General features: G+C 45.8%; 1 protein-coding gene across 1 annotated transcript in view; it reads right to left on the minus strand.

Moving 5' to 3' along the window:
• The window catches only part of myo5b (myosin VB), a 183,614-nt gene that overhangs the window by 66,532 nt on the left and 103,224 nt on the right, over nt 1-13,858 (minus strand). The window contains exons 28-31 of the mRNA XM_079525228.1: nt 11,584-11,796; nt 11,143-11,219; nt 5,692-5,890; nt 2,526-2,619 (exon numbers count right to left, since the gene is read on the minus strand). Of these exons, the coding sequence (XP_079381354.1) occupies nt 2,526-2,619; nt 5,692-5,890; nt 11,143-11,219; nt 11,584-11,796 (583 nt within the window). The remainder of the gene's footprint in view (nt 1-2,525; nt 2,620-5,691; nt 5,891-11,142; nt 11,220-11,583; nt 11,797-13,858) is intronic.

Raw genomic sequence — 13,858 nt, forward strand, 5'->3', positions numbered from 1 at the left:
CGTTTTAACGCACCCCTCACCAACCTTAATCCGGTCGTGTTAACGTACCCCTCACCAACCTTAATCCGGTCGTTTTAACGCAACCCTCACCAACCTTAATCCGGTCGTTTTAACGCACCCCTCACCAACCTTAATTCGGTCGTTTTAACGCACCCCTCACCAACGTTAATCCGGTCGTTTTAACGCACCCCTCACCAACCTTAATCCGGTCGTTTTAACGCACCCCTCACCAACGTTAATCCGGTCGTTTTAACGTACCCCTCACCAACCTTAATCCGGTCGTTTTAACGTACCCCTCACCAACCTTAATCCGGTCGTTTTAACGCAACCCTCACCAACCTTAATCCGGTCGTTTTAACGCACCCCTCACCAACCTTAATCCGGTCGTCTTAACGCACCCCTCACCAACCTTAAACCGGTCGTTTTAACGCACCCCTCACCAACCTTAATCCGGTCGTTTTAACGCAACCCTCACCAACCTTAATCCGGTCGTCTTAACGCACCCCTCACCAACGTTAATCCGGTCGTTTTAACGCACCCCTCACCAACGTTAATCCGGTCGTTTTAACACACCCCTCACCAACCTTAATCCGGTCGTTTTAACAGACCCCTCACCAACCTTAATCCGGTCGTGTTAACGTGTACCGACCCCCCCCCCCCCCCCCCCCGCAAAACCCTTAACCATTTAGGAAAAACTTCAAATATTTATATAGCAGCATCACATGTGTTACATTTTACTGTACGGGCCTGGAGGGGTTAACCTCACAGGAAGCCATGGGTGATTTTTTTTCTCTATTGCTCTGTAAAGCAGTGGTCCCCAAAGTGGGGTCCGGGGACCCCCAGGGGTCCTTGAGGGAGTTCCAGGGGGTCCCCAGCTAAGTGATTGTTGAACCAAATGGACCCTTATGGGTCTGTAACTCTGAGAGTGATACCACACTGAGTTAAATTAATATTGATTTTACAATATAAATGTCTATCTCTGGGGTCCCAGAGATAGAAATGCCACTAAATGGGGGTCCGTAGACTAATGCATGTCAAACTGGGGGTCCGTAGACTAATGCATGTCAAACTGGGCGTCCTTGAGATTAAACGGGTTGAGAATCACTGGTAGAGCCGTAAAGATCTTCTCTCATGGGGGTCCCTGGCATATCTCTTCAAATGGGGGTCCACGGGTCTGATGAGGGTCAATGTGGGGGTCCTTTGGGGGTCCGCGGGGTCAATGAATGTGGGGGTCCTTGGGGGTCCTCAAGCTGAACCTACCTTCTAACAGAGGGTCAATTTGGGGGTCCTTGGGGGTCCTCAAGCTGAACCTACCTTCTAACAGAGGGTCAATTTGGGGGTCCTTGGGGGTCCTCAAGCTGAACCTACCTTCTAACAGAGGGTCAATGTGGGGGTCCTTGGGGTCCTCTAACAGAGGGTCAATGTGGGGGTCCTTGGGGGTCCTCAAGCTGAACCTACCTTCTAACAGAGGGTCAATTTGGGGGTCCTTGGGGGTCCTCAAGCTGAACCTACCTTCTAACAGAGGGTCAATGTGGGGGTCCTTGGGGGTCCTCAAGCTGAACCTAACTTCTAACAGAGGGTCAATGTGGGGGTCCTTGGGGTCCTCAAGCTGAACCTACCTTCTAACAGAGGGTCAATGTGGGGGTCCTTGGGGTCCTCTGGGGGTCCTCAAGCTGAACCTACCTTCTAACAGAGGGTCAATGTGGGGGTCCTTGGGGTCCTCTGGGGGTCCTCAAGCTGAACCTACCTTCTAACAGAGGGTCAATTTGGGGGTCCTTGGGGGTCCTCAAGCTGAACCTACCTTCTAACAGAGGGTCAATTTGGGGGTCCTTGGGGGTCCTCAAGCTGAACCTACCTTCTAACAGAGGGTCAATGTGGGGGTCCTTGGGGTCCTCAAGCTGAACCTACCTTCTAACAGAGGGTCAATGTGGGGGTCCTTGGGGGTCCTCAAGCTGAACCTAACTTCTAACAGAGGGTCAATGTGGGGGTCCTTGGGGTCCTCAAGCTGAACCTACCTTCTAACAGAGGGTCAATGTGGGGGTCCTTGGGGTCCTCTGGGGGTCCTCAAGCTGAACCTACCTTCTAACAGAGGGTCAATGTGGGGGTCCTTGGGGTCCTCTGGGGGTCCTCAAGCTGAACCTACCTTCTAACAGAGGGTCAATGTGGGGGTCCTTGGGGTCCTCTGGGGGTCCTCAAGCTGAACCTACCTTCTAACAGAGGGTCAATGTGGGGGTCCTTGGGGTCCTCTGGGGGTCCTCAAGCTGAACCTACCTTCTAACAGAGGGTCAATGTGGGGGTCCTTGGGGTCCTCTGGGGGTCCTCAAGCTGAACCTACCTTCTAACAGAGGGTCAATTTGGGGGTCCTTGGGGTCCTCAAGCTGAACCTACCTTCTAACAGAGGGTCAATGTGGGGGTCCTTGGGGTCCTCTAACAGAGGGTCAATGTGGGGGTCCTTGGGGTCCTCTAACAGAGGGTCAATGTGGGGGTCCTTGGGGGTCCTCTGGGGGTCCTCAAGCTGAACCTACCTTCTAACTCCTGGACCTTCTTCATGTAGATCCTCAGCTGTTTCTTCAGCTTCCTCTCATTCTTCTCCAGTTTCTCCACCATCTCCTTGAGGTCCTGAAATTAATGAATAGTGTATAATATACACCTATAACCAGGGCTGCACACAACGTTTTGGTCTAGTGCTCAGAGCAGCACCTGGAGGAGTTACTTGGTGCTCCAAAAGGCCGCGACCCGTCTCGCCGGATGGATAAAAGAGGGATGCATGAATAACTTATAGAAAAACTATATTTATTGGATAGGTGGGGAGTCAATGGAGGGTATTGCAACTCTAGATTCATACCAGGTCCATGTGTGGTCCAGCCCTAAATGCATATTCTAATAAAAACAACTTAATAATTCCTATGGATAATATGAGCATCAAAGCAATATTTAGGTACTTTTAAAAAAAATATATATATATATATAAATAGCCGATCTACTAGCTCACAACGTGTTGCGGAGGCGACACGTTGTGAGCTTGCAGATCAGCTATTTGTTTAACATACGACACGTCGTACGGCGAAGCATACGTCAGGCTTCCCTTTTGTTTTTACCGAGGCAACGTACAGTCAGACAGTTAGACACACATGGCTCCTCGGTGCAAAAATAAACAGTGTACACTACCCGACTTTACGATAATAAGGGACACGGTGTTGTCATGTTGATAAGCTTCATGTTGTGCAGCAGCAGTGCCAGTCCGCAATGCTTTGCACTCTTCCCACTGTCGGAACTAAAACCTGTACCCGTAAAAAGTCAGTGGCCGGTGCCTATAAGCCAGACCGAATCACGACAGTGTGATTTGAGTCTGGCTTATTAGCCAGGCTACGGTGCCTAGGCTGTGAGAGACGGCATCGCACACGAGCAACTTGCTCCAGTACCCGGAAAACAAACATAAGCACAGCGGCGAATGGGAAGAGTGCAAAGCATCCAAAGCATTCCCTTTTACAACCTTTACTTTTTAGTTTGCTCCACAGCTGAAACGGAGAAGCCGAACCATTTGTGTCAGGTTTTCTCACTCAGTAGTAAACTCCTGTCCTCCTGTCAACATCCTCCCAGCAGCGAGCAGCACGATGGAAATGGTTTGAGTAAGGATGCGCTGTGATTGGCCACAATGGCCAGTGCACTTGTGAAAGACGTGCTGTGATTGGCCAGTAGCTACTTTGAGTGGTGGGAAATGCTCTCGCTACAGATTTTACTAGTATTCTGGCCATAATAATCGTCCTGGGCGGCCCCGCCCCCAGCTGTTGGTACGCAGAAGCGCTTCCCGGCGCTTGATTGACAGCGCAGAATTAATTTTGACGACGCATGCGCACTGGCACACCGCCTGTGTGCAGGTCTGCCTATAACAGACCGCTCTATAACAGACCGCTCCGCTCTATAACAGACCGCTCTATAACAGACCGCTCTATAACAGACCGCTCTATAACAGACCGCTCTATAACAGACCGCTCCGCTCTATAACAGACCGCTCTATAACAGACCGCTCTATAACAGACCGCTCCGCTCTATAACAGACCGCTCTATAACAGACCGCTCTATAACAGACCACTCTATAACAGACCGCTCTATAACAGACCGCTCTATAACAGACCGCTCTATAACAGACCGCTCTATAACAGACCACTCTATAACAGACCGCTCCGCTCTATAACAGACCACTCTATAACAGACCACTCTATAACAGACCAATCCGCTCTATAACAGACCGCTCCGCTCTATAACAGACCGCTCCGCTCTATAACAGACCACTCTATAACAGACCACTCTATAACAGACCGCTCCGCTCTATAACAGACCACTCTATAACAGACCGCTCTATAACAGACCGCTCTATAACAGACCACTCTATAACAGACCGCTCCGCTCTATAACAGACCACTCTATAACAGACCACTCTATAACAGACCGCTCCGCTCTATAACAGACCACTCTATAACAGACCACTCTATAACAGACCGCTCCGCTCTATAACAGACCGCTCCGCTCTATAACAGACCGCTCTGCTCTATAACAGACCACTCTATAACAGACCGCTCCGCTCTATAACAGACCACTCTATAACAGACCGCTCTATAACAGACCACTCTATAACAGACCACTCTATAACAGACCACTCTATAACAGACCGCTCCGCTCTATAACAGACCACTCTATAACAGACCACTCTATAACAGACCGCTCTATAGCAGACCACTCTATAACAGACCGCTCCGCTCTATAACAGACCGCTCCGCTCTATAACAGACCACTCTATAACAGACCGCTCCGCTCTATAACAGACCGCTCTATAACAGACCGCTCCACTCTATAACAGACCGCTCCGCTCTATAACAGACCGCTCTATAACAGACCACTCTATAACAGACCGCTCTATAACAGACCACTCTATAACAGACCGCTCCGCTCTATAACAGACCACTCTATAACAGACCGCTCCGCTCTATAACAGACCGCTCCGCTCTATAACAGACCGCTCTATAACAGACCGCTCCACTCTATAACAGACCGCTCTATAACAGACCGCTCTATAACAGACCGCTCCACTCTATAACAGACCGCTCTATAACAGACCGCTCTATAACAGACCGCTCCACTCTATAACAGACCGCTCTATAACAGACCGCTCTATAACAGACCGCTCCGCTCTATAACAGACCGCTCTATAACAGACCACTCTATAACAGACCACTCTATAACAGACCGCTCCACTCTATAACAGACCGCTCTATAACAGACCACTCTATAACAGACCGCTCCGCTCTATAACAGACCGCTCTATAACAGACCGCTCTATAACAGACCGCTCTATAACAGACCACTCTATAACAGACCGCTCCGCTCTATAACAGACCGCTCTATAACAGACCGCTCTATAACAGACCGCTCTATAACAGACCACTCTATAACAGACCACTCTATAACAGACCACTCTATAACAGACCGCTCCGCTCTATAACAGACCGCTCTATAACAGACCACTCTATAACAGACCACTCTATAACAGACCGCTCTATAACAGACCGCTCCGCTCTATAACAGACTGCTCTATAACAGACTGCTCTATAACAGACCGCTCAATAACAGACATTATTGAAAACACTGGCCCTCGATCCCTAGGGCTTATGGGATGATGTCATAAACTCTTACCAGGTTGTCATTGGTCAGCCGGGTGATCTCGTTAGCGATGCAGTACTCCACCTGGGCCTCCGGGGACAGCGACGTGGCGTAGCTCAGAAGCTCCGCCTTCTTCTCCAGGTCGTCTTTGAGCATCTCGATCTGTGATTGGAGGGCCTCCAGTTCGTCTCCATGGTTACGGAGATGAGTCTGTAGCTTAGCCTCTAGGGCCCTGAGGTAGAGAGACATAGAGTTACACTGGAGAGAGAGAGGTAGAGACATATAGAGTTATACTGGAGAGAGAGAGAGGTAGAGAGACATAGAGTTATACTGGAGAGAGAGAGAGGTAGAGAGACATAGAGTTATACTGGAGAGAGAGAGGTAGAGAGACATAGAGTTATACTGGAGAGAGAGAGGTAGAGAGACATAGAGTTATACTGGAGAGAGAGAGAGGTAGAGAGACATAGAGTTACACTGGAGAGAGAGAGGTAGAGACATATAGAGTTATACTGGAGAGAGAGAGAGAGGTAGAGAGACATAGAGTTATACTGGAGAGAGAGAGAGGTATAGAGACATCGAGTTATACTGGAGAGAGAGAGGTAGAGAGACATAGAGTTATACTGGAGAGAGAGAGGTAGAGAGACATAGAGTTACACTGGAGAGAGAGAGGTAGAGAGACATAGAGTTATACTGGAGAGAGAGAGGTAGAGAGACAGAGTTATACTGGAGAGAGAGAGAGAGAGGTAGAGAGACATAGAGTTACACTGGAGAGAGAGAGGTAGAGAGACATATAGTTACACTGGAGAGAGAGAGAGAGGTAGAGAGACAGAGTTATACTGGAGAGAGAGAGAGGTAGAGAGACATAGAGTTATACTGGAGAGAGAGAGAGGTAGAGAGACAGAGTTATACTGGAGAGAGAGAGAGGTAGAGAGACATAGAGTTATACTGGAGAGAGAGAGAGGTATAGAGACATAGAGTTATACTGGAGAGAGAGAGGTAGAGAGACATAGAGTTACACTGGAGAGAGAGAGGTAGAGAGACATAGAGTTACACTGGAGAGAGAGAGAGGTAGAGAGACAGAGTTATACTGGAGAGAGAGAGAGGTAGAGAGACATAGAGTTATACTGGAGAGAGAGAGAGGTAGAGAGACATAGAGTTATACTGGAGAGAGAGAGAGGTAGAGAGACAGAGTTATACTGGAGAGAGAGAGAGGTAGAGAGACAGAGTTATACTGGAGAGAGAGAGGTAGAGAGACATAGAGTTACACTGGAGAGAGAGAGAGAGAGAGGTAGAGAGACATAGAGTTATACTGGAGAGAGAGAGAGGTAGAGAGACAGAGTTATACTGGAGAGAGAGAGAGAGGTAGAGAGACATAGAGTTATACTGGAGAGAGAGAGAGGTAGAGAGACATAGAGTTATACTGGAGAGAGAGAGAGGTAGAGAGACATAGAGTTACACTGGAGAGAGAGAGAGAGGTAGAGAGACATATAGTTATACTGGAGAGAGAGAGAGGTAGAGAGACATAGAGTTACACTGGAGAGAGAGAGAGAGAGGTAGAGAGACATATAGTTATACTGGAGAGAGAGAGAGGTAGAGAGACATAGAGTTACACTGGAGAGAGAGAGAGAGAGAGAGGTAGAGAGACATAGAGTTACACTGGAGAGAGAGAGAGAGAGAGAGAGGTAGAGAGACATAGAGTTACACTGGAGAGAGAGAGAGAGAGACATAGAGTTACACTGGAGAGAGAGAGAGAAGTAGAGAGACATAGAGTTACACTGGAGAGAGAGAGAGAGGTAGAGAGACAGAGTTACACTGGAGAGAGAGAGGTAGAGAGACATAGAGTTACACTGGAGAGAGAGAGAGAGGTAGAGAGACAGAGTTACACTGGAGAGAGAGAGAGAGGTAGAGAGACATAGAGTTACACTGGAGAGAGAGAGAGGTAGAGAGACATAGGTCCTCATTCACAACGGCGTTTACGCTCATAAAGTGACGTTACGTGAGCGGAGCGTGAGCGGACAGGCATTTACGTGGATTCCCACATTACGTGGGAATTCATGTACTTGAACGTGAACTTGACGGTGGCGTTGGTTTGTCGGAAACCCCGCTAAAAGCTGCGCCAGTCAGAGGGTCGTGTACGGCTTGCGTAGATTTATTCAGAAGGCTTTAGTCTTCATGCTGAATCAATTAAAAGTCCCCAAATCTCAGATAAAATATGTAGGCATGTGTCCAAAACATTGCTCAGCACATTAAAAAATGATAGCTTATATAAAAGCCAAGTATCACTTGTATGCCTAAATGCATGCATCCTAGAGGCAGGTTAGCCTAGAGCCCCATACAGAAACTGCCCCTGCAAGCCCGACACCTTTTTATTTATTTATTAGGATATTTCTAGCATGCGCGATTGCGCTGCTCACTTGACAGCTTTCTACTCGCAGTGCAACGCGCTGTGAGCTTGTAGATCGGCTCTCGCAGTCTCGCGGACTCGCGCTGCATGTTAAAAAACAAACTCACAATTATAATAAGAACATACACTTATCTGCATTCTGCACTGTACGAATCCAATGTTGTTTAGTGTAGTAATGCCTGCAGTAGGCCTATTTAAATTGTTTTGTTCTTATGGAGCTCCTTTGAGTCAGTCTGACCGACGATGTGTGTAAGTGTGTGTGTGTGTGTGTGTGTGGGGGGGGGGGGGGGGGGGGGGGGCAGCAGCATGCTGCCGCTGAACAGTCCAATCTGATTAGCCCTATACAAAAATAGAAGTCCACATTATTGCATCAGCGCGTGCAATTCGACCAGTCATAGTTTTAAGCGAGCATTCTCCACATGGCATTCAGAAAGATGACAGTGAGATGATATTGATCCCCGTATGAATCAATGCAGCTCTGATAAAAAAAAGTATCGGATATCTATTTTACCTCTAGGCGAGTGTGCAATTGTTCTTTCTTTTTTTTATAACCCTGCAGTGCATTCATCAGTAAGGGCTTTTATCATTGCCGAGTTGTAGGCCTAATATAGCATTTGGTCGTGTGGTGAACAGTAGCCTACAAATTAACTTCTTTCTCATTATGTGAAAGTAACTGTAACATCAGTTAACTTATTAACGTTCTGACATTTAACAAGGAGTGAAGCAATGCGTGCCAAGTTGGCAAGTTTCGTTTATAATTATATACATATAACTCGCGCTGTTTGCTTGAAGATCTGTCCGTGCAGACCTGCCTGTCAAAATTAACTGCTCTACAAGCTCATCGCGGCTGTTGTATATAATTTAAAGCGCTGTGCAGGCTATGATGACGTATTTCGATATTTCCTGTTGCCTTATATGGTCGTGGATGTTCCATCAAACCAGGCGACACCAGGCGAATCGCTTGGAAAAAATGCGGAAAGGATACACTCGCCGATCCGCACAAATGAAGTGATTACACCTGGTTCCCTGAATAACACGGGACTTAACCGTAGCGCGATCGGACGGATTTTCCGCTATCTATACGCATGACCTTTACGCTTCCGTTACACTATGGCGTATTTCTCCTTTGTGAATGAGGACCATAGAGTTACACTGGAGAGAGAGAGAGGTAGAGAGACATAGAGTTACACTGGAGAGAGAGAGAGGTAGAGAGACATAGAGTTACACTGGAGAGAGAGAGAGAGGTAGAGAGACATAGAGTTACACTGGAGAGAGAGAGAGAGGTAGAGAGACATAGAGTTACACTGGAGAGAGAGAGAGGTAGAGAGACATAGAGTTACACTGGAGAGAGAGAGAGGTAGAGAGACATAGAGTTACACTGGAGAGAGAGAGGTAGAGAGACATAGAGTTACACTGGAGAGAGAGAGGTAGAGAGACAGAGTTACACTGGAGAGAGAGAGAGAGAGAGAGAGAGGTAGAGAGACATAGAGTTATACTGGAGAGAGAGAGGTAGAGAGACATAGAGTTACACTGGAGAGAGAGAGAGGTAGAGAGACATAGAGTTACACTGGAGAGAGAGAGGTAGAGAGACATAGAGTTACACTGGAGAGAGAGAGGTAGAGAGACAGAGTTACACTGGAGAGAGAGAGAGAGGTAGAGAGACATAGAGTTATACTGGAGAGAGAGAGAGGTAGAGAGACATAGAGTTACACTGGAGAGAGAGAGAGGTAGAGAGACATAGAGTTACACTGGAGAGAGAGAGAGGTAGAGAGACAGAGTTATACTGGAGAGAGAGAGAGGTAGAGAGACATAGAGTTATACTGGAGAGAGAGAGAGGTATAGAGACATAGAGTTATACTGGAGAGAGAGAGGTAGAGAGACATAGAGTTATACTGGAGAGAGAGAGAGGTAGAGAGACATAGAGTTATACTGGAGAGAGAGAGAGGTAGAGAGACATAGAGTTATACTGGAGAGAGAGAGAGGTAGAGAGACATAGAGTTACACTGGAGAGAGAGAGAGGTAGAGAGACAGAGTTACACTGGAGAGAGAGAGAGAGGTAGAGAGACATAGAGTTATACTGGAGAGAGAGAGAGGTAGAGAGACAGAGTTATACTGGAGAGAGAGAGAGGTAGAGAGACATAGAGTTATACTGGAGAGAGAGAGAGGTAGAGAGACATAGAGTTACACTGGAGAGAGAGAGAGGTAGAGAGACATAGAGTTACACTGGAGAGAGAGAGAGAGAGAGGTAGAGAGACATAGAGTTACACTGGAGAGAGAGAGAGGTAGAGAGACATAGAGTTATACTGGAGAGAGAGAGAGAGGTAGAGAGACATAGAGTTATACTGGAGAGAGAGAGAGGTAGAGAGACATAGAGTTACACTGGAGAGAGAGAGAGGTAGAGAGACATAGAGTTATACTGGAGAGAGAGAGAGGTAGAGAGACATAGAGTTACACTGGAGAGAGAGAGAGGTAGAGAGACATAGAGTTACACTGGAGAGAGAGAGAGGTAGAGAGACATAGAGTTACACTGGAGAGAGAGAGAAGTAGAGAGACATAGAGTTACACTGGAGAGAGAGAGAGGTAGAGAGACATAGAGTTACACTGGAGAGAGAGAGAGGTAGAGAGACATAGAGTTATACTGGAGAGAGAGAGAGGTAGAGAGACAGAGTTACACTGGAGAGAGAGAGAGAGGTAGAGAGACATAGAGTTACACTGGAGAGAGAGAGAGGTAGAGAGACAGAGTTACACTGGAGAGAGAGAGAGAGGTAGAGAGACATAGAGTTATACTGGAGAGAGAGAGAGGTAGAGAGACATAGAGTTATACTGGAGGTAGAAAATCAGTCGCCCAGAGGAGTTAAGATTACGACGTACATTTAAGTATAAGAAAAAGAAGAACAAAAAGTAGGCCTACTAGGCCGCGCGCACACACACACACACACACACACACACACACACACACACACACACACACACACACACACACACACACACACACACACACACACACACACACACACACACACACACACACACACACACACACACACACACACACACACACACACACACACGTTACTTACTTCTTGGACTCACAGAGTCCATTATAATCCTGGATGCTTTTGTCTTCATCCTTCAACACACGCACGGCACTGCCCTCCTGTGGACAGAACACGTCACAGCATGTACCATGAGCTGCCAATAATAACCATGAGCAAGCACGCAATTAACTCACGCAATTGGTCAGAGCTACTGTCAGTCAAAGGTCTCAAGCATTGAACGTCACTGTACCAAAGCCCGCCTATATTGCATACCGTGTCCCGATTGGTCCGACCTGTTCTCTGCTGTAGGAAAGAGGCGTGCTACTGAGCCTCGCCAGACCGTAATCCGCTGGTAGGCAACTTTTTTTTGCCAACGGCTGATTCGGTCTGGTTTATTAACCAGGCTAGGAGGGGCTAGCTGTATGTGGGAGGGGCTAGCTGTATGTGGGAGGGGCTAGCTGTATGTGGGAGGGGCTAGCTTACGGTGCGTTCGTTGTTGTTGTTGCAGACGATCTGAGTCCTGAGGATAAGCACCTCCTCCTTGCGGGCGTCCAGCTCCTCATTGGCTGATTTCAGCTGAGCCAGCAGCAGGCTGTAGCCGTCCTGCAGCTCATTGGACGCCTGGTCGGCCAGGCTCCGCCTCAGCTCGTTAAGGTCGTTACGGAGCCTCTTGTTCTCCGACTCCACTTCCTGGATCTGTGGGTTTATTTTTTAAACCAATCAAACGCCATCGCATGACTCTACTTCCTGTATCTGTCTTTTTTTTAACCAATCAAACATCACCACAATCATTTTTGTTTCACGCAACAAAATTCTGCCAAGTCGACGCGCTGTGATTGGCCAGTCACTTTGACGGACAGTTTGACCGGTGTAACCGTGGTTACCACATTACCGTAACCATCATGTTTATACTTTGGCCAAAAAAAAGCTAAATATCGTGAGATTTTAGTTGACTAAATCTAGTTGATTTAGTCGACTAAATTAAATTTTTGTGGGCCTTGATGCTGTCAAAAGGCCTAATTTTACACTTGCTGAAAATAGCCGATCTACAAGCTCACAACGCGTCACGCTGCGACACGTTGTGAGCTTGTAGATCTGATATGTTCAGCATGCAACCAAGACGAAATTGTCGGTATATTTAGCCTTGGTTTTAGTCGTAGCTTAGTTTCCATTTGGTTTTCCTCAGTGAAAAAAGGTAGACGACGAAACATTTTTTGGTCTTAGTTTTAGTCGATGAAAACAACACTGGTCAGTAGTCATGGTCAGATGTCAGTAGTTATGGTAAGTAGTTGGACAAGTGCCTCATCTGTTGGTAAACAGTATGTGTTCCTACAGGATGCTGTTCTCAGGAATCTAATGTACCGTTTTATGATGAGGTTGAATCTAATGTACCGTTTTATGATGAGGTTGAATCTAATGTACCGTTTTATGATGAGGTTGAATCTAATGTAGTTTTATGATGAGGTTGAATCTAATGTACCGTTTTATGATGAGGTTGAATCTAATGTACCGTTTTATGATGAGGTTGAATCTAATGTACCGTTTTATGATGAGGTTGAATCTAATGTACCGTTTTATGATGAGGTTGAATCTAATGTACCGTTTTATGATGAGGTTGAATCTAATGTACCGTTTTATGATGAGGTTGAATCTAATGTGCCGTTTTATGATGAGGTTGAATCTAATGTACCGTTTTATGATGAGGTTGAATCTAATGTACAGTTTTATGATGAGGTTGAATCTAATGTACCGTTTTATGATGAGGTTGAATCTAATGTTCCGTTTTATGATGAGGTTGAATCTAATGTACAGTTTTATGATGAGGTTGAATCTAATGTACATTTTTATGATGAGGTTGAATCTAATGTACAGTTTTATGTTGAGGTTGAATCTAATGTAGTTTTATGATGAGGTTGAATCTAATGTACCGTTTTATGATGAGGTTGAATCTAATGTACAGTTTTATGATGAGGTTGAATCTAATGTACAGTTGATGAGGTTGAATCTAATGTACAGTTTTATGATGAGGTTGAATCTAATGTACAGTTTTATGATGAGGTTGAATCTAATGTACAGTTTTATGATGATTCTGAATCTAATGTACAGTTTTATGATGAGGTTGAATCTAATGTACAGTTTTATGATGAGGTTGAATCTAATGTACAGTTTTATGTTGAGGTTGAATCTAATGTAGTTTTATGATGAGGTTGAATCTAATGTACCGTTTTATGATGAGGTTGAATCTAATGTACAGTTTTATGATGAGGTTGAATCTAATGTACAGTTGATGAGGTTGAATCTAATGTACAGTTTTATGATGAGGTTGAATCTAATGTACAGTTTTATGATGAGGTTGAATCTAATGTACAGTTTTATGATGATTCTGAATCTAATGTACAGTTTTATGATGAGGTTGAATCTAATGTACAGTTTTATGATGAGGTTGAATCTAATGTACCGTTGTATGATGAGGTTGAATCTAATGTACAGTTTTATGATGAGGTTGAATCTAATGTACCGTTTTATGATGAGGTTGAATCTAATGTACCGTTTTATGATGAGGTTGAATCTAATGTATAGTTTTATGATGAGGTTGAATCTAATGTAGTTTTATGATGAGGTTGAATCTAATGTAGTTTTATGATGAGGTTGAATCTAATGTACCGTTTTATGATGAGGTTGAATCTAATGTACCGTTTTATGATGATGTTGAATCTAATGTACCGTTTTATGATGAGGTTGAATCTAATGTACCGTT

Source organism: Electrona antarctica, assembly GCF_951216825.1.
Source record: "Electrona antarctica genome assembly, chromosome: 16".
Taxonomy (NCBI): Eukaryota; Metazoa; Chordata; class Actinopteri; order Myctophiformes; family Myctophidae; genus Electrona; species Electrona antarctica.